This window comes from Chamaea fasciata, unplaced genomic scaffold, assembly GCF_029207755.1.
Source record: "Chamaea fasciata isolate MVZ Bird 193981 ecotype frontalis unplaced genomic scaffold, bChaFas1.0.hap1 SCAF_6, whole genome shotgun sequence".
NCBI classification, from domain to species: Eukaryota; Metazoa; Chordata; class Aves; order Passeriformes; family Sylviidae; genus Chamaea; species Chamaea fasciata.
In genome coordinates, this window is record NW_027094091.1 from 58,184,894 (window position 1) to 58,212,714 (window position 27,821).

Sequence of the window (27,821 nt, forward strand, 5' to 3'; positions counted from 1 at the left end):
TGAAGCTAGGGAGGGAACCACCGTGGTGCTGCTGGTGCTTGGCTGCTCTCTCCTCACAAACCAGCAGCTCACAGGGATGCTCATTACAGGGTAAGTGCTCCAACTGCAGAAAAACCCTGAGAGCCATTTCCCAGCTGCGGTGAGGGGGCAGAGCTGTCCAGCAGGTTTCCCAACACACACCCCCCCAAGCTCTCCAAATTTACCTGTGTGAGCAGTGATCACAAGACCACCATGGGGTATTGTGCATTTATCCAAGAGCTGATCAGCTCCAAACTGAGCTGAGACACAGATTGGCAACAAAGGAGAACAAGAAAGGATTCTGTTCCTAAAAAGAAATGCCGGGACTCAGCTGTAGGAAGCTGCTAAGACCCCACTGAAGTCAAGGCTGCTGCCTTCAAGGGAGAGAGAGTAAAATAGGTTTGAGCCTAGCCGTGAAAAGCTGTATTAACTAAATACGCCAGTGATCTTCAGGCTACTCCTGCAGATGAGTTAAAACCCTCGGCTCTTACTTTTTCCTTATAGTTTCTTCATGTGTAACAGAGCAGCTTTGAATTCATGCAGCAGCAAAACTCTGTTTTCCAGAAGAGGCCCAGTTGGTGTCTTTGCAGTGTGTCACAGGCTGGCACTGCTCACCGTGACACCACCCGGCAGACAGAAATAGCGAGTTAGAACGTGACACCCTGGCACAGCAAAGCCCAAAGACAGGAGACACTTTGTCCTGGTTATCACTGGGAGAATGTCTTTGTAGGCAAAGCCGTGGTTATCGTAAGATTTTTATGGCAAGGGCTGACGCCCAGGGCTAACAGGACAATTGTGACACAGCTTGAGAAACCGCAGCTGAGTTTTTTTTTTCGGTGGGTTTTTTTTTTTTTTTTTCCTGGCAGTTGGCAGTGGGGTGGAAGAAGAAAAATGCATTTGTAGTGACACAGCTCCTGGAAGCCAATTCTTTATTGAAAGGTCTTGTAAGCATTCCAGTACAGACTTAGCTGCTCTACTGTAGCTTTGAGTTGATGAAGATGAAAAAAAAATTTAAAGCAAAAAAAAAGGCAAGATGAATACCTCTCTAAAACTTCACAGTAGATGAAATTCGAACACTGATTACACCAAAGATAAACATCAAACCACAGGCATTACACGCAGCCCCGAGGCAAAGCATGTCACAAATGTACACAATTGCACTTAAGTCTGTAAGAAAGTCATGACAGGCACCACTGCCCAAGCACTCCATACCCCGGGTCAAGAGGGCACCTGGTGTGTATCTCTGTGTCCAGAACAGCAGTTGGGAACCAAGGAACACCCGGAGTGTTGCTGTACTGTACATTCAGCTTCTTGGGTGAGTGAGCAATGACCTGGCAGTGCCCAACTTCAGGTGTTTTACAGGAATTATTATCAAACCAGTTTCACTGGTGGCTGTTGTTTTGTGCTTCTCCCTTAGCTAAAAATCCCAACGTCTTTGACCCCTGCACACCCACCGGCTGAGACAGAAAATGTGCGTCATGGAACCCTGATCCCGTGGAACTCGGCAGAATTCCTGTGGTGAGTCTAAGCTCCTCTCAGTTTCCAAATACTTAAAAAGCAGTGATATTGCTGATTTCTCTCCTCACCCCCGTTTTCAGCTGCTCCAAGATTGTTCTCCAGCCCTGAGCATTTCAGCCCGAAGGGACTGACTGTAATGAAGGCCTATTTTAAATGAATTACTGGATCTCTGCCCCATTTCAGTCTCCTGTGCTATGTTCATCATCCAGAGAGACCAGCTCTCCTAAATCCAGACTGCAAATTACTTTTTTCTGAGTTCCCTCTATAAAGCATGAAACCCTCACCTTTCCAAGTGATGGAGAGACTTAAGTTGGAAATCCATCTGCAGTCTCAACACCTCTCCTAGTAAATCCTCCAGCAACCTGAGGCCCCCCATGCCTTCATATCCTCACAGTAAAAATGAATACTTAGCTGGACAGCATTTTTTTCTTTCTGCACCCACAGCCCACCCTCCTGCTGTGCCTGTACAGAGAGAGATTCCACTGCTCCAGGGGGGATGTTCAGGCAAGAAAATATACTTGCTAAATCCAATGGATTTCAGAAATCCATTTTCTAAAAAGTAGAAAAAAGCAAACGTTTTTTGCAGTTTGCTCAGCAGGTCACCCCTAATGTTTGGTTCAGTCTGTCTTAAACAAAAAATACATCTTTTTGTTGAAACCTCAGATGCACGGGAAAGACAGTGAGCTAGAGAGCAAACATTCCATTTTGTTTCATTCAGAGTGTGAGATCCTTCACTGTCCTGGAATAACAAACCTCTCTGAAGGGCAGCTGCCGTTGTTGGGACAATTTGCTCTTTGTCCTCGAGCTGAAGGAGCTCGGCCGTGCTGGAGGCTCTTGCCAGTCCCTGGGGGGTACAGTGGAGCTGATGCTGGCAGAGCTGCCACGGGCTGTGGGAGGCCTAGTGACCAGATGGAAAACCCAGAGTGTTTACTGGACCTGGCTGGGATGGAGCTCATCTCCCCACTGCATCCTCACAGTGCTGGGCTGGGTATTGGCCCCTGAAAAGGGGCTGGTAACACTCTATTAATTATCTTTATCTTGACCAGGTTTGGGGGTTTTTTTCCATCTTATTTTCTCCCCCCAGCCCCCACCCTGCTGAGGAGGGGAGTGATAAGAGCAGCTTGGTGGGCAACTGCTGTCCAGCCAAGGTCCACCTTCCACGGTCCTTTTTGACACCCAGCATGGGACACAGAGCAAGGGCAGCTTTGTATCCAGTGTGTTATTGCTACAGCAGTGGCAACCTCCTGTGGGAGTCAGGGAGCTCGCTGGCTGTACTCCTTATCCTTTAGAAAGCTGGGAATGTGTTAGTGCAAACAATGGCTCTGGGCTGTGTCCCGGCATGGATGGCCTTGCTGCGCTGCGGGAGCTGTCTTGTCTCCTCAAGAGGATGAGGGAATACATCTCCATTCTGGATCGGTGTGGATGATTGTGTCAGTTCCAGAGATCCTTGTTCATGTTTACATGAGCTGCTAATGTAACTAATTAACACTGTTGGCATCTAATGGGGTTGGTGGAATCTGGTGTCATCATGGCATAAGTGAAGATTTTTGGGGGTGAGGCAATAGAGAAACGCCCTGAGGCGGCTGTTCCTGGCTGGCAGGGTGTGTGGAAGGATTTGGGCAGGTTCCTAGCACAGGGATCACCTCCCAGAGCCTGGGACTTTACACCTGAACGGGCAACAACCCTGGCAAACTGCTGAGTCACCTGATGGAGGGGTGCCTTGCCCACCCCAGTGAAAACCAGCAGCTTTTGCCCCACACTGGGGCCTGGCCTGTGCCTGCCAAGCCTCAGTTCAGTGGTCTGACAGGGCTGGGCTTGAAGCAGGACTCAAACAACAACAGCAGCTACAGGAATCGCTCCAGGATTGAAAAAGAAACCGGACAAGGGAAACAAGGGGTCCAATAGAAAAGACTAGAGGTGAGATGGTGCCCAGGATCCTTCCCAATCCAAGTGTTTCTGCAATGGTAGAGAATAGCAACCACCAAAACACCTTCATCTAATCATCCTCTATTTCACAGAGCTTTGTCTTATCCCTTCCTTGGTAAAATTTGAAAGAAGTTATGGACAGATCCTTCCCCTGAGAAGACAACCACACCGTTAGGAGAAATAAAAACCCCCAACAGCAACCATCTTTAGGTGAACACTGAATCCCAGCCTGGAGAAAATCTGAGGAGAGAGAGGAATTAGGATTGTAAACCAGTGGTGTGTTCACTACACAGCCCAGAGCACCAGCATCCAGTACAGCAGAGATTTACACACACCACTGCAGTTACAACCCAAGTAAGTACATTGTGCACACCAAGTGAAGGGACGAAACCAGGGCACTCTGAACACACAGTACTTAATGCTGTCAGCACAACACAGTGCTCTGCAGGCTGCTGCAGGGCCTTCCACCGTAGACAAGGAAAAATGCATGGAGTGACTGCTTAAGGGGTAACCCTGGATTGAAAGGAAAGGGATACAAGTAAAGAAGATATGTATTTCACACTGGAAAATTCAGAATCAAGCCAGGCACCTCAGAATTCTTTTTTTTTTACAAGGCGATTTAGTATCAGGCAACTTTTCTTTCATTTTGTTTTGTTTTTACAATTGTGCTGTTGGAAGCATCCAAAGAAGGAAAAATACTGTGGCAAGGCTGAGAAAAGACCAATACTTCTCTGCCCATATTTCACTGCCACAGGAGCTGACAGCTGACATGGAATGGAAGAAGGAAGAGGTCTGAACAAGGCACGCTGGGACAGATCTTCACCTGTGCCAACATGTCACCTGCAGTCCATGTCACAGCAGTGATATGAGCTGGATCAGAGCCCTGGTGTCCCCATGCCTCACTGGATACAGATTCCCCTCCAAGAAGGGAAGTGGAAACACATCCTTTAAGTATAAAACTCTTTTCTGTATATCTGAAATCTACTAGAAACTATAGTCAAAACTTACAAAAATTACCTTACATTATTATAATGTTCTCTCTCTAGCTCGTTTGGGGCATCTTATACCTCCTTGTGTACCATGAAGAGACATGAGAGATCACAACTAACTCGGACAACTTCAGCAGAGGGCAGGAAAATCCTCAGGTATGTATGAAGAAATAAACTGTCTTACGCATCAGATCTTGAAGAGTAAATTCTTTGAAATTATATTTTCTTTATTAAAAAAAAAAAATTCAAGTTGATGAGAGTCTCTGGATATCAAAACTGTGCGTCTTTTTCCCTCCTCTGTGCATCTGTCAGGTACTGACAGCAAAGAGAAGACAGTGCAAGGGGCTGCTGCATGGTCCACAGAGACTGCACAGGCTTTGGACCCAATGGAGAAAGGTTCCCATCTGTCCAACAGCACATGGCTCCAGCCTGGTCTGTCTCCTTGGAGCTAGAGGATCACAGATGACAGCAGTGAGAGCATAAAGCAGCACTGTCTCAGGAACTTGTACAGCTACACCAAATGCCACTGGCATCAGAACCTAAACATTCCAAAACTTCTCCTTTATTTTTCACCCACTTCTCCTGGAGCACAGGGGAGTTTTGGGTGGCTGCAGCAGAAGAAGACACCAGACCCTCTTTCTGTCTACCTAAGAACATTGTGCGTTTGTTCCCGTGTTTTATCAGACAAGAAGCCAGCACGTGGCTCAGGGACTCACAGCTGCCAGGGAACTGAGGGTCCTGGGGAATACAGGTAGGCATGACATGACTGTGCACCCCCCTCCAGCCTCAGGTGAAAGCCCAGAACCTCGTCTGCGTGAACAAAGTGATGTGTGGAGCTGCTGAGGCTACAAACCCAGGACACTGCCCCGATGCCGCCTGGAATAACGCGGGCAGCGAGACACGGTCAGCCATAAGCAACAACGGGCACTACGCACCAAGGGAGCAGTGGCACCTTCTAACACTGGGAACAGAAGAGATGGACAAGACACTGAGGCAGCCTAGGAACAGATGGAGGTGTTCTCCTGTAGCACGCTGTGTCCAGGTGATGGCAGGGAAGGATGGCTGTGGCACTGTCTTCACGCCCACCTCCCGCTGGAAGCGAAGCTGCGGCTGAAGGAGAAGGTCACCTCCCCGTTCTTGTACTTGCCCCAAGCTCCAAATGGCACTATGACAACTGTGCTGTTGTCTTCAGAGCCAAACTGCTCTGCCTGAGAGAAGAAACAAAGTGTCAGCATCGGTGTCTCACTTGGAAAGGGAAACAAGTGTCTGGCTTCACCTGGACAGCACATCCTGAGGCTGGAGACTTCCGTGCCCCTTCACAGCCCTGAGGCCCAAGACTCCTTTGCCCCTTCCCGGCTCTGATGCTCCATTCTGGTATGCCCCAGAGCTTCCCATAGGACATGCCACCATCCAGGACCATGGTCAGAAACCGCCCATTTCTGTCTATGACGGTGACATTTTCAGCAGAGGCCCACGCTGCAGTTACAGTCCCATGCAGTTCAGCGGACTGTGAGCCAAGCGAGCTAATTGATGTGATGCCTGCAAGGACGTGGTGCGACCCAGGGTAAGGAAAAAAGGCTGGCCAGCAGTACTGGTGAGTGTCTCAGCCAGCACCTTCAATTCAGTTGAATGTGTGGTATTGTGTAAACAAAAAACCCATTTTTTTTTAAAGCCAGCCCAGGGCAGGCAGGAGCCCTTGGTGCGCAGAGCAGCGCGGGCAGTACCTGCTCGGTGACCACGTGGGCGGCCTCGGCGGGGTCGTGGCACTGGCTGATGAAGTCGCAGATCTCCTGGCTGTTGACGATGAAGTTGATGCCGTCGGTGGTCAGCACCAGGAAGCTGTCGTCCCCGTGGTGCAGCTGCAACAGAGGAACACGGGATGCACCACCCTGGGTGAGTGCTGCAAGGCAAGGGAACTGCCCGCTTGGTTTTACGCTCTTGCAAAGCACTTTTTTTTTTTTTTCCTGGGGGTGCTGCGTGCTCCCTTGCAAAATTTTTCCTGAAGCTGAGATTTCAAGGAAGACATGATTGCACTTCAGTCATCTCCCCAAACACCTAGTGGGTTTCACTTTACTGGGACCAAAACGGTATAAGTTCTTGGGGCCCTGGGAGGTGCACTGGGGAAAAGTAACGAACAGAATGTGAATTGACAGGAGAGCTTCCTGCCAAAGTGGAGGCTGAATGTCTTCTGAGTGTTAAATTTGTTTTCTAGACCACTACAGAATTCTGGTAAGATATATGCAGCTGTCCTTTCCTCCTCCCCCTCTCAACTCTGCAAGTCTCTACACATCCTACTTTTTGGATGGCAGCTCATCCATATCCCACCCAGTTCTCAGTGATGGTTTTATACCAGCATTAACCTCAAAATTATCCATTTGACCACAGGACCCAAACAAACACCTGTAATGTATATCATGTGTTATCTTTCTTCCCTCATCATATATATTATTGTCATAAATAGGATTTGGAAGTTGATCCGAATTTAGTACCAGATTCTTTTCTGTCCTGTTAGTGTTAATCTGAAACAACTTAATGAGAGTTTTTCTCTGGTTATTTCAGTAAAAAAAATGCCTGGCCATCAGGCTTCACCTGGGCTCGTGTCATGTGGGTACCACCACAGCATCAAATACCTATGAAGCCCTTTAGTCCAAGTGTTGCTGTCCCTGTAAACCAGACCTTCTTTTACCTGAACCCTTTTTGTTTCTGGCTGGGCTATCACACCACTGTTTTTAAGATCCAAATCTCCTATGCTCCGCGTCATAGCAAGTCTACCATTCACATGAGGTTGTCCCACACTGTTCCAGGAAACGAAGCCACCACACTTCTTAATCCTGTCCAGAGGCACAAAAGAAAAAGTGAATGAGTTACTGCTTCTCACCATTACCCCCATCTCTATCCTCTATTTCTGTCACTAGCTAGAATGAGGAAGGATGTATGGAGAGCTAAGCTGGGAAGATGAGGGTTGGCTTTGGCTGTTTGAAGGGCTCCACGGGGGCGATGTGTCTTGGTGGGCTGTGTCCTGACCTGGGAGTCACAGTACATTTCCTCAGGTTCTAACCTGGCACTTTTGGACAAGTGTGAACCGCGTGGTCATAGCTCTGTTCTGAATCTCAGTAATGCCCATCTTACTGCTGAGGCAGTTTATGCTCATGGAGGCCTTTCCACATCCCTGGTCCTCTAAACAAGACCCGGTGCATTAACTGGAGCGTACTGCCAGTTCAGAGTAGTTTCTGGGCTCTATATTCAACTCTGCTTTCTTCCTGCCTCCCCAGCAGCAGAGCCCAAGCCCATCCCATCTGAGGCCACATCATCAGCCAGCAGGTACCTTTCCTTCTCCTCCTTCCTCTCTGGAGTATGGTCAATGGTGAGTTTCATGGCCTTTCCCTTCCGGCACAGCAGAGCTCGACTGTCTCCCACACTCGCCACAACCAGCTCAATTCCATCCCGGAGCAGAGCCACTGTTGCAGTGGTCCCAGAGCTCAGCAGAGTTGCTACAAATGTCATCAGAGAGAGAGAGGTTTTAGCACTGCCTCAAAGTGTGGAGCCATTAAAAACAGCAACAAACAATTTCAATTGGTAAAAGGAAGACAACTTGTGCTCTACCTAATCATCAAGTAGCTGCTTTTAAGTTTAAACTAAATTTACACATACAAAAAAAAAAAAAAAAAAAAAAAAAAAAAAAAAAAAAAAAAAGAAGCATGCATGTAGGCCATGGAAGAGAGGAGAGGTGGGAAGGATTAAGTGTTTCTGTGCAACAACATGGCTCCATGCAAACAGGGCAAGTGGGATAAAAGCAGTATAAGGTACAGTGGCTTCATTTCAGTTTGTAGCAGAGTTTTTCAGCCTCTTGAGCTCACCTCAAGTTACAGCATTATTGTCCTTCCTCCTGGGCACAGTGACTGCACAAGTGCACAAGTAGGTCACCATAAAGGTGATGGCTCTTTCTGTTAGATGGTGAAGCAGGCAATTGTATAGTAATATACAATTATAGTGAAGCTGGATTCTGGGATTCAGCCTTGCCTTGTGCCTGCAAACTGGTGCAGGTGGCAGTGACTGTCTGGGCAGCCTGCCCAGGGCACTGCTGGGATCCCCTGACAGGGGTCACTGTGAGTGCCCAGAGGGCAAAACAGAGCCCTGGTGCTGCCCTCCTTTTCTCTGCAGGGAAAGGAAGGGAGTGAGCTGAGCTGGCTGACTGCACTCAGGGACCTGCCTGGAGTCACTCATGCAAGCAGATTTAAGGGCTTCTCATTTCAATTGCTACAATGATCTGGAGAGAGGAAAAAAACAAACAACAAAAAAAACCCCTCTTGAAAAAGAGAAATCCAAGTGCCTATTTCAGGAAAAAGATCTGTAGTATCATCTGCAGCGAGGAAAATGCCACAAATACTGCCCAGCTTTCCTCATTTTCTTTGCTTTTTGAAAGGGCAAGTCCCACTTTACAGTTATTATCTTCTCTTCCTGCAAATTCTGCAGAGGTAACTCAGCAAGAGAGCCCTGCAAAGCTCCTGCTGACTTGAGGTATTACACCAAAATGTCTGGACAGGACCAGCTACTGCCTGGAATACATTTGCATCTGCAGCCAATGCAAATCCCCTTGAAAAGCCCTCCGTAGGTCACCTGCATTCTGGGCTTTTCCAGTTGTTCCAGTTTTTCAAAGCGAGCCAATTTGAGCTGAGTTTTGGGCTTCCTTAGGAATGTGACTCCCCAGTTATACTCTTGTTTTCATGTAACTAACAGTTAACATGTCACTGTCTTTCCACCACTGTTTCTGCAGATCAGCTACAACTACATGTGCTTCTACCTCTGGCCCTGCAGCCCTGACCCCAGAGACGTGGGACAGATTTGAGACAGGACTTTGTGTTTGATCTCAAGGAATGCCAGGCATCCCCAAATCTGACCAGCTGCCAACAGATAACAACAGAAATGCAAGGGCTGTGAGGCCTTGACAGCCTCCTTCCCCAGCCCTGGGAGGTCTCAGCACCCTGTAAGTCAAACTGGGAGCACACTGAAGTCACCAAGCTCTGGAAGATGCATTGAGCCTTGTTGTGCAGTGAAAGCAGTGAGTCCATGAATCCAAAAAACCCCAAACACAAACCCCCACAACCCGGTGTTAACTAAGCTGGTGTTATTATTTAAAACAGGTATTATTACTGCAGCAAGGACTGGGTTTAGCTGAGTGCTGAACCAGCAGGTCAGGGGTGACCATCAGCCACGGTCACACCTCAGGCTGGGACACTGGAAACTGGATGTGGCAGCCTCTGACTATCCAGGTGGATAGGCACCGACATCCTGTTTCTCATCTGAAGCAAGGACTAGCCCAGTGCAGGGTCACTTTGAGGCACATTATGAAAATAAGATATTAAAAAGTACCAGTGCAAGGAGAAATTTTAGTAGGACCAGTAAAATACCTGTTTTAGCCAACAGTTAGAACAAGTGAAATAGAGCAACCTATGTAAAACTACCTTTTTATTTTACAGAAGATACATTTTATTTAGACATTAAAATTAATGCAGAACTGCTGCTACTTTCCCATTTCATTCTGTGGTTTTAGAACTATGCTGAGAAACATACAAAAAGTTAAATCATAGTCTTCAATTCACAGAAGACTGGAAACCTTTGGAATTCAGGCGGATCTGCATCTTTACAGTGCACACTCCCAAAGAAAAGAGCTGCTATCACAAAATCAAGGGCTGGTACTAAAGAACAAGATATTGTCCAGAACTGTAGTAATAGACATAGTGATTTGAACTTTGTTTGTTTATTAGTTAAATAGAAGTCCTAGAAAAAAGTACACGCTGCTCACAATCTCTTCCTTGGATCCAGTTCATGCTCTGGGTAGGGATGCAGGAATATGCATGAAGCCAACCATAGCATTATGTGATTTCCAGCACAGCTCAAAACCACAGGAATGGTGATGGGATAACATTTCTAATGCTTCTCTACAACTGCTGCTTGTTTAAGACAAAATACATTGCATCAGCACATGTATTGGTTTTAACAATTAAAGAGTTTATTTTGTTTTCCTAACAGTATCACTATAAAACTAAGATCTTTCAATAGGTTCTTAACACTCACTGGACAACTTCTACTGCAAGTCATCTCAACTAATGTGACAAAGAGGATGTGGAAACCTTCCAGTAGTCCAGGCTAGGAACCGCTGGACTCCTTCACCTGGGACAAAATTAAGCAGATCTCTCTTTCCACTGAAGCCCAGCTTAAAGTGTCCAGGGCCTCCAGTTCTAGAGCTGCTGACCAGGTACAGTGTCTGCCACAAATAACACGTACACAGAGGCAAATAGGAAATTCACCCAGGGACTTTGTTCAAACAGAAAAAACCTGCAACACTGGAGATGCAAGAATAAGGGCTGCAGAAAAGGGGCGCTCTCAGGTCTGCCTGCAGTGCCCTGTGCAGGTCATTTAGGATGCACCTGCATCTTTGGCCTTGGCAAATCAGCCTTGGCATTTCTGGGGAATTGCCACTGTTCTTGCCTTCGTGATAAAACTGTGACAAAACCAGTTTAAGTTCAGCCCAAATAAAATCTGAATTTTGCTTCCCCTATGGAGATAAGTAACCAACTGACAGATCAAATGAAGAATTTTATCAATGCTTAGAGAGCCAGCTTTCCCATACATGGCAAGAGTGGCCACTCTGAAGAACATCTTCTCCCTCAAGGTAATTACACCATTATGAGGAGCTCAAACCAGTGCCAAATGAAATGGGGCCATCTTAAAGGCACTGAATAGAAGTATATGAATTTATCTGACTAATGGAAAAACAGGCAAAATAAACATCCCTTTAATATTGTAATTAGTATCTTCTAAATTGATTAGGTAATAAGCAGGGCCCTTGGATAAAAAGGCTGCCTCTACAATGCTGATAAATTTATGAAATATTCAAATACAATTTCTGCAGCTCTCCCTTTTCCTCAGTGTTGCAGGTTAACATATTTAAAGAAATAAAAATCATTCTTTTGAATGGTAACTTAAACAAAAACCCAACAAAACAAACATTACTTTAAAAATGTAATTACTTTTAAATAACTTCTACTGTTTGACAGCATAAGAAGATTCCATAAGTAAGAACCCTTTCAAACATGGGTAGAGAAGTTAATACCTGGCTGTATTTTAATCAGATGGCTATTCCAGAAGTGAGTGGCCAATGTGATTACAGCTGGATGCACTGATTGTGAAGGTTGCTGGACAAACTCCCTCTTGTTTTCTCTGGTGCACAGTGAACAGAAGCAGTAACAATACCTGGTAGGACTCCAGCAGGCCAGGAGTCTCACATTTGTCTCACATTTCTCCAGGGAAATGTTCAAATTTCCTCAAGCATAGAATTTAATTTCTTATTTCCATCCTTGCTGAGCAAAGCTTTTCAGCCTTTAGATTTCACTTCTTATGGCTGGTAAAAAATAGCAGAAAATTCTGCCCATCTCTGGCAGTTGTCCCATGGATAATGTCATTTGTTGGATGTGAGCTTCCTTGATGTTCTATACCTAAATTTAGCAGTGATTTGAAAGTGACTGGCTATATTTAAATGCACAGAAGGGAATGAAAATGCGTTTTTGAAGAGGCACCAAACACCAAGCTTCAGGGCTCAGACATGGCCCTAAGCTGTTGAGATTACACAGGATTTAGACAGAGCACAGATTATCCCAGACCTGCCTAGAGCAAGTTTCTTACGCTTTTGTGTGAAACAACAGGTATAGGTCACTGTCAGAGGGGTTACTGGACCAGGCTGCAGTTCCAATAGCACTGGTGAACTAACTGCATGCCAGCCACAGCAGCAGTACCTGGAGCACACTCATAAACCATTTTTATTATTGAAAGGTCACAGCAACTACCGTGCCATGTATTTTCCATCTCTAATTTCAAATATTGTACCATTGTTAAGTGACCTACAGAGGGCCATGCCCTTGAAGGCATTGCTGGGGTCTCCCACAAGGCACATCTTTAGTCCTGGTAAATTTGTGCCTTCTGTAAGGTTTTACCCCTTGAATAGTACTATAAACAATGCCTCCAACGTGCCATTTTGGCCACAGGGATTTGTCCCAGGGTTTAGCTTCCTTCAAACACCCAGGTACAAGTTTTAAAGCTGGTTGTGTGTTAGTAAAGGCCTGGACATCCTGAATGTACACTGGTTTTTTTGCAGGCACAGGGAAGGGAGTGAACCCTGGAAGGGTCACCTGCTGGAACAAGTCAAAGCTACTATTTTGCATTTCATCAGCTATGACCAGGTTTCAAAAGGAGGTCAGACTTGGGGAGCATCCAGTGTAACCCAGATACACCAAGTCACACAATCAACCTGTATCTTCAAGGTACTCTAGCAACTGTCTTGACTGTCACATCCAGAATAGCCACACTTAATCAGAAATTTTGCTGGCAAACTGAATTGGTTTGGAAGTAGCCTTCTAACAAAGATACATGCCAAGCACTGAAATTTTATGTAACTTTCAAAACATCAGCAACAACAAAAATATCCACACAAAGCAGTCAACACAGTATTGAGTTACTTTAACAACAGATATGCAAGGAGTTTAATCTGTTCAGAAATCCAGACCTGACTTTGCACCCTGTTACTCCATTCTTTGCCTTAGAGCTTGATTTTCAGCCAAGAACAATGGGCTCTCTTAGATGCCTCAGGCTCCTGCAAGAGCTTGCAGGTGCTCAGCCTACCTGAGAAACACTGAGTGCCTGCCAGAGCGTGGCCCCTGTGGATGTCTGGCAACTCTTTTACCCTCTGTGTTGCTTTTTTAATGAAGGAGGCTTGTGCAGTATCCTGGTAACCGTTGCATACCTTTTCTGGCATTAAGCAGCAACAGTTAGTTAAATGGTATGAAAAAAAAACCCTATGAGCAGTTCTAAAATGATCTGCTTGCTGCACAGTTTGTCTGTTAAATATTGTTCTTATCCAGTTCTGTGTCACCTACAAAGTGTTATGATTGGAAACAGTTTCCAGAAAAACAGAATAATACATCCAGTACAGTTCTCAATCCTTCTCCTCAAGGAGCTGCTCTGACACAGAGGTCACTACAATGAGCCAAAACCAAGAGCTGTCTTACTCCCAAAAGGGAAAGGGAAGGGGACAATTATATCTGAAAATGAAATGGTCTGATCCAGGGAAGCACATAAACTAGTACTCAAATGCTGTCTTGGATTTGTGTTGGTAAGAAAATATATTTGCAAGGAGGCTCTGAGATGAAAAGCACACCTGCTCTGCTTATGTCTCTCATGAGCTCAGCTAAAACCCAGCCCATAGGTCAAAAGTAACTCTGATCCTTTTTCCCACATGAAATACAACAGGAAAATTACTTTTATAGATTCAATCCTCCTTTTTCTAAGGGCTGCATCTCAGGAATTAAGACCTTTTTCCATATCCCTGGTGCAGGCTAAGGTAAGAGGCAGTGCTGGAACAGTCAGGCTACCTGTCCTGCATTTGAGCCTACCTAGATTCATCTAGCAGTTAGAGTGCAGAAAGCCACTGCATTATTCAGCCACAGGTTCAGAAAAGCAGATTGAGAATGCAGTATCACTTCAGCCCCTACAGGGCTTCTTGGTTTCCAGTCTTTCCTGGAGAGGAGATTTTTACAGTTTCTGTTCTTCTGGAACAACCTCAGTTATTTGGCCAGTGCCTGCACTGGCACTGGGACAGGTTTTTTGTTTGGTTTTCTTTCCTATTGTGGGTTGGTGTTTTTGGTTTTTTTGGGGTTCTTTTTTTTTTTTTGGGGGGGGGGGGGTGTTTTTTTTTTTTAATTCGGTTTGTTTGGGGTTTTCTTTTTAAGACTGGCTAAACTGACTCTCAAAATTGTGTCTCAAGGCTGGGAAAGCTCCTGTGACAGAACTGGGACAGGCACTTCTATCTCCCTTCCTAAGTCACTCTCTATAAGCTCTACTTGCTGCAACTGGAACTTCAGATGTACTTAGTCTCTAGACACATATACAAGAACTTCATTAACAGCCAGGATTAAATGGGAGTCTAAAAGGGCTGGTGCCAGCTTTACCACAGCCTTACCACAGCCAAACTTGTTTTCCTCTTCACTGCTTTTTTCCCTTTCCCACTCAGCTACTCCTGTGATTCTGTTTGTGCAGAAGCAATATCGATTGCATTAATTTTGGCTTACGTTCCTCCTCAGGTGCAGCAGCCAAGTTAGGAAGGGGAACTTTGACACTCTTGCTTTTAATCCACAGGAGTAACAGCTTTAAAACAAACAAACATATAAAAACACCAATCCCCCCACCCCTAAAAAAAAAAAAACCAAAAAAACAAATCAAAAACAACCATCTCCACATTTCTTACCAGTAAAATTATTGTCCTTGCAAATCTATATCACTCTTTGCTACCTTGACAAACATAATCCTTTTCAGGATCGCATTAAGGGAAATTAACCGATGATAATGCTAACATTCAGATTGATAACTCCTCCAGTAAATTTGACTGACGCTTACAGTAGTTATTCCATTTTTAGGAGTTAAAGCATAATTGTTTTATTTGCTGTAAGTGACCAGAGCAAAATCCTGTGTTAAGTAAAATTGTTTTTAAGAGCTTTTTTTGGCACTTTACTGTAAAACTACTGAGCAAATAAGATAAACTTTATTCTCCACACCTATATGAGTAGAATATTTTTTTACCTACCATCAGCAGAGAGATTAGCATGCCTTTCATATGCTTTGTCTATTTCCAGAAAAGCTTTGCTCAAAACATTTTCCAAGTTCTCCTCCTCAGCAAGAAATTCCCTGGAAGCAAGCAAGCAAAGAAATTAAACTTCCGTCCAAGAAATATACATCCTAATCAATCTGTTTTTTGCAGTCTTATCTCCTCCCTGCACCCACCGAATGATACTGGACTTGAGTGAAAAGGCAAAGTGATTATACTAACTGTAAGCACTAAAAGCATAATCCTGTAATTTTGCAAATATCTAAGTTCCTCATCCAGCACCCAGGGATGTGATAGATACAGAGGAGTGTAAGCAAACCACAGGTCAGCAATCACTGTGTGAAAACAGTCAGTCCATACTCTCCCTGTGTGCCAAGACTTTTCATGGACACGGGGGGCACAATGGTGCTTTCCCCTCCTGTGTTTTTGGGCTTTCCCAATAGGGCAGGCCCCCACACAGAGTAAGTAATTCATGGCATGTCTGTCCTACCCAGTGTTCCTGCTGTCCCATATGGACAGGAGGCCACACAACCCGGGAGGGTTAGCTACAACGTACAACCCACGGGTTCCCTAAAGAAGGAATCTCGGCTGGAATTTATTTGACACGCATTCCCTCACCAAGCACTTACTTAATATATTTTTCCATGTACTTATCACAGAAGTCTGCAGCTGCCGCCCCGCCGTGCCCGTCGTACACCGCGAAGTACAGGACATCCTCTGTCAGCTGAGCGTAATCGAACCGGTCCTCATTTTCCTTCCGCTTCCCGATGTGGCTGGCACAGCCCACGTTGTTCAGGCTCACCTTTGGGATGGGCTTCCCGTACTTTATGCTGGGCGGGAGGAGAATGGGCTCGTCGATGCGGTTGTCCCAGATGCCGAAGGTGTCCCATGTGGTGGGCCGCCCGCTGCCGTCGGAGCCGAAGCGGGAGGCGCGGCGCTCGCAGGTGGCGATGGAGCAGGCGCCTGCGGGGCGCTTCTCGTCCTGCAGGAAGCGGGACGAGAGCGCGGCTCTCCTTCTCACTTGGAACCCTCCATTCCGTACCAAGGTGATTAGAGTAGCTGTGGACATCACTTGTCTTCGCAGAGATTCGTAGGGGGGGAAAAAAAAAGACCAGGAACAAAAGATGTGCGGCTGCTGGAACCTCTTGGAGAACAAAGGGAAAACCGATCAGGAAGCAAGGAGCACAGGAAAGGGAATTTTCAGTTGCATCATTCAGGAAGCAATGTCACCCCGAGAGCCCGCTAATCATGCGGAGCACAGCACTCCCTGGAAGCGACTGCAGCGGGATCTTGCGTGACTCACCGGGAAGCTATCCTACAGCCAGCAGCTCACATCCAGCCCCGGCTCTGCGCACAGGGCCAGGGAGGCACTTCTGCTGCTGCCCTGCACAAAGACAGCCCGAGTTTTCAAAGGCTGGAGGGCTTGAGATGGAGCAAATGGGAGTGATGATAATGCTAAAATGTGAATGTGTGAAAATCCAAGGTAAGGTTGTGAAAATGAGTTCATCACGCATGCTCTGCAAACACCAGCTGTGATAGCTGCACTCTGACTCCCAGGGGGGAAAGGAAAAAATATATTTGCTTAGATTTAAATTTTTTTTTATCTGCACATGAGATTTGGTTCTGTCACATTTATGGAGATCTTGAACAGTACTTTTTAACACAGAGCTGTAAGTTAATTGTGATTTTTTTTTTTTTAAATGCCAAGAATGACTACTAAGCATGTATCCATGGACATCCACAATTGTACACACAAACATCCCCCTCAAAAACCCCCATGCAGCTATTTGCTGTTTTCTTTGGCTTGAATTTCTCGGCCACCTAACCCCTGAAATGGGCTAACACAGGCAGGCAAGGCCTTCTACTGGCTTCTCAGATCTCTTTTCCAGTCCAGATAAATTCAAACACCACACTTGGCTCAGCACAGACAAAAATTCGCTAATGATGACTCACCTAGCATGCTGAAAAGTGTAGAAAGCTTGAATTATTTGACCTTTTGCAGACCCAACTTGACCCAAGTCCAGCAGGCTGGGATGCAGTTTGTAATATTTACATGTTGTTGCACTGGAGTAATTTGAATTGGAGCACACAAATCACTGTAACTAACCACACGAAAGATACAAGCCCAGTGAGGGATTTCTACCTTAATTGCTCAAAGTTTGCTAAGGGCAAAATTATGAGTGAAAAGTATTATATGGCATAACAAAAGATCTAAAAATACCCAGGCTTACGGTGAATAGAAAAAAAAAAAAAAAACAGCAGAATATTCTGACGTAATTGAGCAGCAAAAAGCAACATTTGTACCCCAGAGACACTTTAATTCTGGGCTGCAGTGCCTTGCTGTTGTCCTTTGCCCAAGCCAATCACAACTGCATCTCTAGATCTGAAATATTTGTTAAAACTATGTTTTTAAATTGCCAGATAAAAATCTGTGCACTTGCAAAAAACATGCAACCAAAGGTAACTTAGTAAGGGGTTGCTTAAGTAGAAAATGGCAGACACAGTGCTTTTGGGAGGCCTTCAACAAACGTGTTGTCCCCAGCTCAAAGCATGTTGCTTCAGATGCTGTGGGTTTACCTTTCATGCAGTTTTAGGTTGTATGAAAGGAGGAAAGGTTTCTTTACTTAGCACTTAGAGGTTGACTGTTGACTAGATAAAAGGCTGAATGTTCTGGAAATCACTGTTGTTGCACCAGCTGAACATGGAACTACTTGAAATCTTGAGGTTTTCCATTTTACTGCGGGGTGATGGCAATATCACACCCTTACTTTTAGCTTACTTACAGGTATTTAAAACCTGGTTTACTTCCTGGAGCTGCTTTTTCTTTCCTGCTATCCTTGACTGGTAACAACAGCATGGTAACTTCCTTCTGTGAAACACAGCACAACGAAAGCCTGCCAATTAGCAAAACCCACGCTCGCTTTCACTTCTGTCAGCTTGAGAAGAGAACATGAAATGCTCGCTATATTTAGACTACCCAGATCCCCAGCATGAATCAGAAGATCAGTTCAAACTCATAAGGTAATTAAAAAAAAAAAATGTTCCCTTTTAAATTCAACTCTCACCAGGAAAGTAAAAATAGTGACGATAGTTGTGCCTTCCAAGTGTCTCTGCAAGTCAGGAGTGGGAACCTGCTCTTTAGTTTGTTATGTAAACAGCTCTGGACACAAAACAGTCCGTGCTTTCCCAGGTGATAAGTCTGCAAACACTGGGCAGACCCATCTGGGCAGAACAACACTGAGGTATGAAAAGGGGGGCACTGGTGTTAGAGGCAAAGTCCAAGACGGACAGTTCTAGATGGAAATCTGCTTGGAGGTGCTCCATCTGATCCTGATCATCTGTATACACATTTTCCTGCAGAGAAACAGCTCCTACAGACAGGCAGGGAAACACAGCACTTAAAGCGGGATGAGATGATTTAAAATGTAGCTTTACAGACTGGCTGCTGCTCGGCAGATGGAAATTTTCCAGTTTGCCAGGAGAAAAGGGGAAGAAAAGGAAACCCGGAAGAAAGCGAAGGCATGCCTGCTGCCCCAGGGGATCCGACGTATGCAAAAAGGAATGTAAAACTCCAAGTGCACTTGCCTCGCGCGCCTTCCCAACCCCACAGATGTGGGCAGGACCGTACGGTTCTGGGTGTTAAGCTCGCCTTAAAGCAGGTGCGTTGTTATTTTGTTTTTGTTTTTTTTTTTTAAATTCGTGACAATCCAGTCTCGCCTCCCAGCCTGGACATCAAACTGCACACGAGCAGCAGCAATATAAAGATGTCTCTCCTGCAGTTTGCTCATCACGAATAACCACGGGCCGCGTTTATTCCGTGCATGTCAAAGCTGCGGCGTCCGGCGGCAGCCCCTGCGGAACGCCGGCCCCGCTCCGTGCTGTGCCAGCCCCGCTCCCTGACATTCCCAGCCCTGCCGCGGCCCTTCCCGCCCAGCAGCTGAAGGAGAAGGGAGAGCCGAGCGAGAGGAAGGGGCAACAGAAGGAGACGCTTGGGAGCGCGGCCCCCCGCCCTCCCGCGGTCCCGGCCCATGCCCCGGGCAGGCGGCCCTTACCTCCTCCCGCGCCCGGGCCCGGCGGCGGCAGCGCCCAGCGGTGCGAGAGCGGCGCCTCCCCGGCCGAGGCTGCAGCGCGGCCCCGCCGCCACCGCCCGGCCCCGCCCTCCGGGCCCGCCCGGCCAATCGGCTCCGCCCACCGAGCCCGCCCAGCCAATCAGCCCCGGCCTCGGCGGCCGCGCCGGCCGAGCCTCCCCCACCGCCCCCGCCCCGCCCTCCGGCCGCGCCCGGCCCCTCACACGGGCCTGGCGCTGGGCCGGGAGCGGGGAGGCGTCAATGGCTGTGGCCGAGGTGACCCTGCACAGCCCGCCGTTTCACGGAATCATTTAGGCTGGAAAAGACCGCAGAGATCATCGAGCCCAACCACGTCCGGTCTTTCTTTAAGCGCATCCAGCGAGAGGTGACTCCATGGCCTCCCTGGGCAGCCCATTCCAATGTCTAATCGCCCTTTCTGTGAAGAAATTCCCCCTAATTTCACAGAATCGCGGAATTTACTGAGTTGGAGGGACTCACAAGGAGCATCGAGTCCAACTCCTGACCCTCGCCCGGCGCAGCTTTAGGCCGCGTCCCCTCGTCCTGCCCCGCTGGTCCCCCGGGAGAGGAGCCGGAGCCCGCCCGGCTGCAGCCGCCTCTCAGCCCGCCCTCGGCAGGTGGGAGCCCAGGCCAGGACAGCCGGGCTGCGCCTGCAGCTGCTGCCCACCGGCTGCCCCAGAGGCCTCTGGAAGCAGCTGCGATGCCCTTACGGAACAGCTCTCCGAAAGATTTAAAGCTGGGTGCGCTGCTCCGAGGCAGCTGTTTCCGTGAGCAAAGCCCTGCTGCCCTCTGACGTGACCCGTGTCCCATCAGGAGTTTAAAGGGATAACTTGCTCCACGCTGTGCTACTGCCAGTCTCTGACCTTTGATGCACTTTGGCAAATCAGATGGCTCTGATTACAAAAGCCTTTGAAACACGTCGTCCATTCCACCTCGTGCTGTCTGCCAGAGACCAGAGCACTGGGAAACAGACACCTGAGAGAAAAATGAGAGTCAGCACAATTTCCTTAGGAGCTTAAGGAGGTCACTGTCGAGTTTCTCCTAAGGTAAAGAAGCTTTTCTTTTGCTGGAGTGAGGTTTTGGTTGCTGCAAAAGCCAGCTTCTTCTGGCCAGAAAAGCAAAAATAAAACTCCTCAGACCTCTCACTGTACAGCCCTGCCTGTAGAAGGAAGGGTTAGGTGAGCATGGCAGCACATTCTAGATTGTTGTGGTTTCCAGATGTGTGGTGTCCCACACAGCATCTAGAGTGGAATTTGATCCTGGGAGTCTTTTGGGATAGCAATAGTGTCATCTGCCACTGCAGGTTGTTCTCTGGTTCCCCTTTTTCCTGTCCTCAGTGAGACAGGAAAAACAAAGCTCTCCTGCTAACTCTCCTGGCATTGGGCTGAGAGCAGCTGTTCTCCTGAGCACAAAGGATTCATACAGGAGTGTATCCAAGCTAGCACAGTAAATTTGCTGAGAAGAAAACCAGCATATTATCTGTAAAACAGCTATTGCTATTTACAGAGAAGCACCAGTGGGGTCTTCCCAGAAGTGCCAGGGTCCTACACGATATGGAGGCACAAGTGCTGGGAGACAATTTCTGCCCTGTTGAGTTGGCAGTGAAAAGCCAGCATGGAAATGATAAATGTTTCATGTTGAGCCCTTATGTGCAGTAGAACTGCTCTTATCTTTACAAGGCTTTGGAAGGCAAGTGGGAGGCATCTGGAGAGGCAGCAGGAAAAAATGAGGCAGTGAGCATAAGAATAGCTTTGTGAGAAGGCAGAAGGCTTGAAGACAAGGTCAGGGCACAATGGCAAGAACAGGCAGAGGAACAGGTCAGAGCACAGGGCAGGCAGGATGGGCTGCAGTGCAGCATTTGGTATTTTGAAGGGCCTCTGATAGCACTTGGAGGACAAGAGGCAAAAAAAAATCTGAAACTGGAAAGGCAGGAACTTGTACTGTGCAATATTTGGTTTTGACTGCAAACAGTTAATTGGGTCTTTCCCCTCACAAGTTTATTTTCCCTAAAAAATGATTTGAGTTTTCTAGATTCCAGCTCTCCTCACAAGGAATTTCTGCTCCTGCAAGGTTGTCTCTCTCTCTCTCTCTCTCTCTTCTGTCTTACTGCCTCTGTTTTTGCTGCTTTGTCACATTCCTGATCTTTCTCCCCACTTCCACCTATTCTACTTTATTTTTTTTCTCCTTTTCTTTCATGATTTGCACATATTTTTCTGTGATTATTTCTCTCCTGCTGCCTCTTCCCTTTTCCACTCATCTTTCTTTCCTGTGTGCTTCCACCTTCAAATTCTAAACCCTTACTCTGGAACTGTCTTGTGTGGCTGGAAAACAAACCAAACTCCTGGGAGCAGGGGCAGGTTGGTTGTCTATGTGCTGTTCTGCCCAGCATTGTAACTGAACACACAGCAGCTGGAATTCTTGGGTGGGGGAAAACAAATGTCTGTTGGAATCTCCATGTATCAGATCTCAGACCAAGCTATAAATGCAGGACAAAGTGGTTCTGAAGCCCGTGTTCTTCTCACCAGCACATGACATTAAAGGTTGGGGAATTTACTTTTACACCCTGCTTTCTATCCTCATAAATGAAGAATCTTTCCTTATGGTACACTCCTCGTAAATTATCTGTCTGTACAATCTAGGTCTGCTAGCAGGTCAGAAGAGACCAGAAAACATCCTGTGGCTGGGGTGAACTGGCTGCTATTTTAACACCAGCTTTCGAATAACTGGCAACAGCTGTAACTTCTCACGGCGCTTTTCAAAGGCAGCCCTTCAAAATCAGGTGAGCTATTGTGGGAAAGGCCACCCCTGCCATGGCCATTGGGCTGCGTGTGCTCATGGACAGCTCTGGAGAGTCCAGCTCTCGGTGTGGACATTGGTCATGAGAAAAGAGCTGCAGGAAAGCTTATTGGGGATCTCTTTTCCTTGGATCAGGAGTCAAATTTAAGTTCAGGCCCTTGCCTTAGCTATGCTGTGGGTGTGCCCATGCCTGGCCTTGTACCTCACTGATCCTGTACTTCCCTGGTTGATGGATCCTCTGTCTTGGCCTTGGACCTGGCTTGTCTCTGTGGTCAGGCTTGGTGGTCCCTGGATTGCAGCTAACCTGTGTTGCTGTCCCCAGCTGGCCTGGCTCTCCTTCAGGTGCCATGGAACTGCCAGGGAGCTTCCTGCCTGCCTCACCATTCCCTTATCCCCAGCCCTGGTGGAACAGCCATGCTTCTCCCTGCTGACGAGGGCAGTACACAGTCCTCAGGGTGTGGGCGAAAAGCAGTTTTCTTCTTCCAGGGAAATGTGCTTTTTGGCACTCTTGCCAGGTATTGGGCTTGCATAAATAATCACAGTGTGAACACTGAAACATGACTAAGTAGGCTAATAGGCCTTATGTTTAGAAACAAGAAATAAAAAAAATATTGGTTTTGATACTGCTCAAATGATGTGTAGCAATTCTCAAGCTCATGCTCAATACTTTTACTGGTGGTGTGACAAAGTTTCTGTGCTCCAACTTTGCAACATGGTAATCTTGTTTCCTCTGGTTATCTCACTCAATAAGTTTCTACTTCATTTGGGACTCATGGTTAATCACAGACGAGAAGGCATTCTGAAACAGGAGGGCTGTGGTATAGCTTTAGCACACTCCCAGGACTGCCCAGATCAAACTGCAGGCTCTGAACCCATTCTCACTCACAGGGAAGGCAGGAGTCAGATGTACATCTGTTCCCACAGGATTCCTCTCAGTTCAGATGACATGGCTTGCTTCTGTCCTTGTGAAGATGGAAAATAAGCTGGATCCAAACACTGTGGTGGGAAGATCAGATCAAGAGCGTGCCTAGGGGATTGCCTGTTGTCATTCAAACCAAAGGCAGCTTTCATTCCTTGGTGATCCCAAGTGTGGTGGGATAACAGCAGCCAACAAGCGAAGCCACTGCCACTCCCCCTCCTCAGGGAGCAGTGCCAGCACTGCTCAGCAGTAGCCAAACCACTGCTGTGCTTTCAACAGCGCTCCAGCTACAAATACAAACCACAGCACTGTGGGCTGCTACGAGGAAATTAACTAACCCAGTGCACTGTGTTTTCTGAAAGTAAAAGAAAGTGGTTGAATTGTTTATCCTGACACTTTAAATGGCTTTGGAGTACTCAAGCAGTTTATTTGGAAACAGATTTTTTTTAAAAAAAGGTTTGGCTGATCTTTTTGTGCCCCTAGTGAAGAATATGTCTTCTTAAATACAGGGAAAAGTGAGTTAGAACAGAACGTTCCTAGCCCTTCACATTGTGCCATTGGCATTCTCCAATTACAGCATGTTAGCTGTGTACATTGAATTGCTCCTTGAACTTTTCCAACCTAAATGATTGTGTGATTTTATTAGGAAGTATCATAAGTTAAAGCTGTGATACTCCAAAATATGAGAATGCCATGTATGATAACTTTGTATTAGGAATTGAAAGATCTGATTTTTGGGAGGGCTGCTCAGTAGCAGAGCTGATTTTGTTTCAGTGTCATAGCTTTGGTTTTACAAAGATAATATTTCAGATCAGAATTCAGTCATCTGTCTACTGAGAAGAACCACGTGGCTCCTTTTGCCATGTTGATTAAAGAATATTCCTAATGATCTTTGAAGAGCTGTTGTAATTTGACAGCAGGAAATGATTGTGGCTTTTGGATATGTAGCAAATATTTTAAAGCAGGCTTTTAAGTGGTTTCCTTGGCAACCACTCTTCTTTAGAGATCGACGCACGCTATTAAGTATCCTGCTGGACTCGGATTCGCCTTGCAATATTGAAGTCGCTTGTTCCCAGCACTGCCAGGTCATGCGCAGTTCCGCACTGTCCGGCAGCCCCGGAGCTCAGAGGGAAGCTCGCTGCCTGCCAGGCTTTTTTCCAGACGAGCAAGGACACACCTCTTGCTGGTGAGCTGACGTCGGCATCCCGAGGGGTGGAGGAGCTGGCCGTGCTCACATTGGCTGCGTTGTCCAGCAGCCCCGAGGAATGGGAGGTTATTTCTCATTCATCTACTTTTCACCCCCCTACTGCAAGACAATACTTGAGACTTGTGGTTCCCCTCTAAAAGAGAGAACAAGCACAGCTCTTAGCTGCACAGCCTGCATTCTTTTTCTTTCTTTTTTTTTTTGTCTTACATCTCAACTGTCTGAGGCATCGCATAATTTATCTTTCAACCCCATATTCAGTATTTAAGATCAATAGGAATGTAAAGCCATTAATGATGGAGAATCCTGGAGGCATCATTAATGTAGAGAAGAATATCTCCTGCTCTCCTCCAAAGCTTTCCACTTAATGTATTCATTCTGATTTGGATTGGCTTCCTTATTTGCCATGGACATCTGGGATTTAAGGCAGCTTTAGCAGAACTGAGCTGAGCATCTTCAAGAAAACAAATGGTGCTCAGAGGAATTTCCTAAACAGTGATCCTAATGGAGGGCACCTGCCTGGTGTTTGTTATCAGCCCTGTGGGAGCCTCATTGGATGCCCCAGCAGTGCTGGGGTCTCTGGGGACAGACTTGGAAAACAGGGTTGGTGGAGTGAGGTAATTGCTGACAAGCATCCTTGAAGAGATTCTCATATTTGTGTTTCTTTAGGTGAGCCTGATGTGTCGGAGTAGCTTCCTGCTTGGCCATGCTTTTCTTTCTGGAACCCTCAAGAGAAAGGCTTTTCTAGAACTGACACAGAAAAAGAGAGTGCTTTCTGAAAGCAATTGCTACTTTGTATTCGTGGGTTTGAAGGTAGAAATCAGCACAAATTCCTCAAAGTAGAAGTCATACAGAAGACAGCTTATATGTGACCCAGTCTGTGGCATTCTTGTACTAGCTAGCAGTTTTTATATCCTTTTCCTTTTTATTTCCTTTTTATTTCCTACTCATCTTTGCTTACTAGTTGTTATCCAGCCACCGTCTGCCGTTATGGAAAGGGTTACTGCTTTATCCTAAGAGCAAATAAGAATAGGATAATTATCATTCAGCCGTGTAAATCCATACCTCTTCTGTAAGACCAAAACTGAAGCAATATTCAAAATAATTATATGCTTGTATAAAACCAGAAAAAACAGGGCCCACATGCAAAATGAAATCCTGAAGCATCATTTTGAAATGCAAACAATTTCTTGAAATCTTGTGTTTATAAGTGAGCCTGGGAACTTGCAGGTCCTGACCCAAAGCATATGGAAATATGGGAGAATCCTAATATTGCCTTAGCATGAATGGCACCAGGTCCACAGGAAGATGGATGCATCCAAAATCATGTCTAGCATGGAATGGAAGCTACAGCTGCATGTGATCCTTGGTTTTGCCATGGGAGTGTCAGGCAGAAGCATGTTCTGTGTGTGATCTGAGCTGCTTTGCCATCTACCTTCTGTACTGGCCCATTACAGGCACTGGGAATCTGGGGTGCTGTGATTCTGCACTTGCAGAATATCTGCTGCTGTCATCTTCCACTTCTGATTATTTTGAAACTCAACATTTGTGCTGATTGAATGACACAAATTGTATTGTCAGCATTTGAAGGGAAAGTCTGCTTAGTTCTCAGGACAGCTCAATACAGGGAGAGGAAAGAAGTAATATTTGCATTTAGCTTGGTTGACAGGGTGGAGGTGTGATGGTTACACTCTTAAATGTCCCACTGTGCTTAATCCACCTGAGCAGGCTGATATTTAGGAATGTTACTTGAGTGTTTCCAATACCAAGTGGAGGGTAATTCAGAAGCCTATTTTGAAAAGAATTGTTTCGAAAGAAACGATAGTATATACTGATGAAAACAAAAATGAAGAATGGCCCTAATTCTTGGCTTTACTGTGACAGGAGGTGGCAGAGCCTACCTGTTTTTTTTGCAGCTAGCTAAGGGAATGGTAATTTTGAGCAGGTAGGCATATCCTGATTCAGTCTGCAACCTACTGTATTCTAACCCTGGGGGAGCCTGGCCCGGCTGTAGTCCTGAATGAAAACATGTAAGGTTATCCCATCAGTTGGGGAAACCTCAGTAAACAGAAGCGTTCCCTTACAGATTCTCATGGGTCCTGGCTCCATGTGCCTTCAGTCTCTGCTGCTGGAGTCTCTTGTGAGCTCTTCAGCCTTTTGCTTTTCAGGTGAGTCACTTTGCACAGTTGCATCTGTGCATGAATATGTTCCCTCTCTCTCATTTGGGGTTTCAGGTTGCTCCCAGCTTGTACTTAAGTTCTCATCTTTTTCTACACCACTGTGAAATGACTCTTTTTCTAATGCTTTTTGACCCATGTTTTTTAAATAAGCAAAAACTTATTTTATGCTTGGTGCCACAAAGAAAAGTTTTTCCTGTAGCACAGAACCAGCCAAAATGCTTTGTGAGAGCACATTTAACTTTTATTCAATCTTTCCCTTCTCTGGCCCCATTCCCTTCCTCCCTGTGATCCTCATGCTCCAGCTATGGTTGGCCAGAGTTCTCCCTTGCACAGAGCACAGTGTGTTGCCAACACCACTGCTGTTTGCAGATTTACAAGGTCTGGTTTTAAACGCCCTTGCGACAAACAAAAACATGTGTACGTGCTGCTTCTGTCTTAACAGCTGTAAATCACAGTGGGAACAGCCAATGAGATGCTAGAGTGCATCTTTTCCAAAATGCTGCTTTACATCTGGGCCCAAACTGCAGAGAGGGAGTGGAGGATCCTTTCCACATGCACTGTCCATAAGCAGACTCTGCGTAGCTGAGGAGGAGCCCCAGCTGTTCTGCAGGACACCTCTGTAGGGGCTGAAAAGCAGCACTCTGGCACACGGAAGACATGGAGAGACACAGGCCCTTGTGTCTTCATTTCAGGGGAACCAAGGCCAGCTGTTAGGGTTAGCATTAATACCCTGTGAAGGGTGAATGGAGTTGGCTGTTGTTCCTGCAAGATTTATCGCTCCTCTTCTTCACAGGCACCTTGTCCCTTTTTGCTTGGCCTCCACTTCCCACAGCAGTCATGATGTACTTGCTTCTGAGTTCAGCATGTTCTGAATCCTGCATGAGCTTTTGGAAAAGCAGCACTTTCAGATTGTCTTTCAACCGGTATTTCAAATGGTTGTGAATCATGACTTATCACTTATTGACCACATAGGAACACTTGACCTTTGCATAAAGTACATTCAAAATGTTTGATAAAGCCATACAAAAATATTCTCCTTTTTAAAAGATCTGACTATGAGCAACAGAGAGGAGATAAACAGGATTCCTTCCAGCATGACCTGCACAGTAAAATGTCACTTAATGCAGACTGTTTGTTGCCTTCCATTTTACATCTTATTTCAATGAGAGCTTTGATGCTGTAAGGCTGGAATAAAGAAAAGCACAGTGCCCAGTACAAGACAGTGTACAGAAGCAGCAGCAAATTGGATTTGTTTGCCTCATAGGGCAGGTAATACACTTAAGTAATAGTGTAGCACAGCAAAGTCAAATTTCACAGACCTCGGTCTGTGACAGCCAGAAATCAGTGAGCTGGCAGATGGCCCAGCTCCTTGCTGGGCACCTTCCCAACATGTATAAACTGGGGAGGTGGGTATCAGTTACAGGTGCACAATCCAGCTGACAGGACAGACCCTCAGGCTCTTTAGAGTCCAACACAATTAGCTGTGACATATCTGAGCTTTATGTCTGTGCTCACTTCTCCATAATAACATG

The 27,821-nt window shown here is 46.3% G+C and overlaps 1 protein-coding gene and 1 long non-coding RNA gene across 3 annotated transcripts; one reads left to right on the forward strand and one right to left on the reverse strand.

Moving 5' to 3' along the window:
- Positions 1 to 930: 930 nt before the first annotated feature.
- Positions 931 to 19,254, reverse strand: PPM1K (protein phosphatase, Mg2+/Mn2+ dependent 1K). Of its 2 annotated transcripts, none has more exons than XM_066186495.1 (7): positions 19,158 to 19,254; positions 15,735 to 16,181; positions 15,085 to 15,185; positions 7,777 to 7,942; positions 7,138 to 7,282; positions 6,176 to 6,310; positions 931 to 5,659 (listed from the first exon to the last, which is right to left on the reverse strand). In XM_066186495.1, the coding sequence occupies exons 2-7, from the start codon at positions 16,172 to 16,174 to the stop codon at positions 5,528 to 5,530; spliced, it is 1,119 nt and encodes a 372-aa protein (XP_066042592.1). In that variant the 5' UTR covers positions 16,175 to 16,181; positions 19,158 to 19,254; the 3' UTR covers positions 931 to 5,527. The 2 variants fall into 2 exon arrangements, with proteins under 2 accessions (XP_066042592.1, XP_066042591.1); XM_066186494.1 differs by having other exon boundaries at positions 15,735 to 16,249; positions 19,158 to 19,233.
- A 752-nt stretch (positions 19,255 to 20,006) lies between these two features.
- LOC136291436 (uncharacterized) lies at positions 20,007 to 26,277 on the forward strand. The gene is made up of 3 exons (XR_010721532.1): positions 20,007 to 20,236; positions 21,830 to 21,969; positions 26,196 to 26,277. It is a non-coding gene; the product is annotated as an uncharacterized lncRNA (long non-coding RNA).
- Positions 26,278 to 27,821: the final 1,544 nt, after the last annotated feature.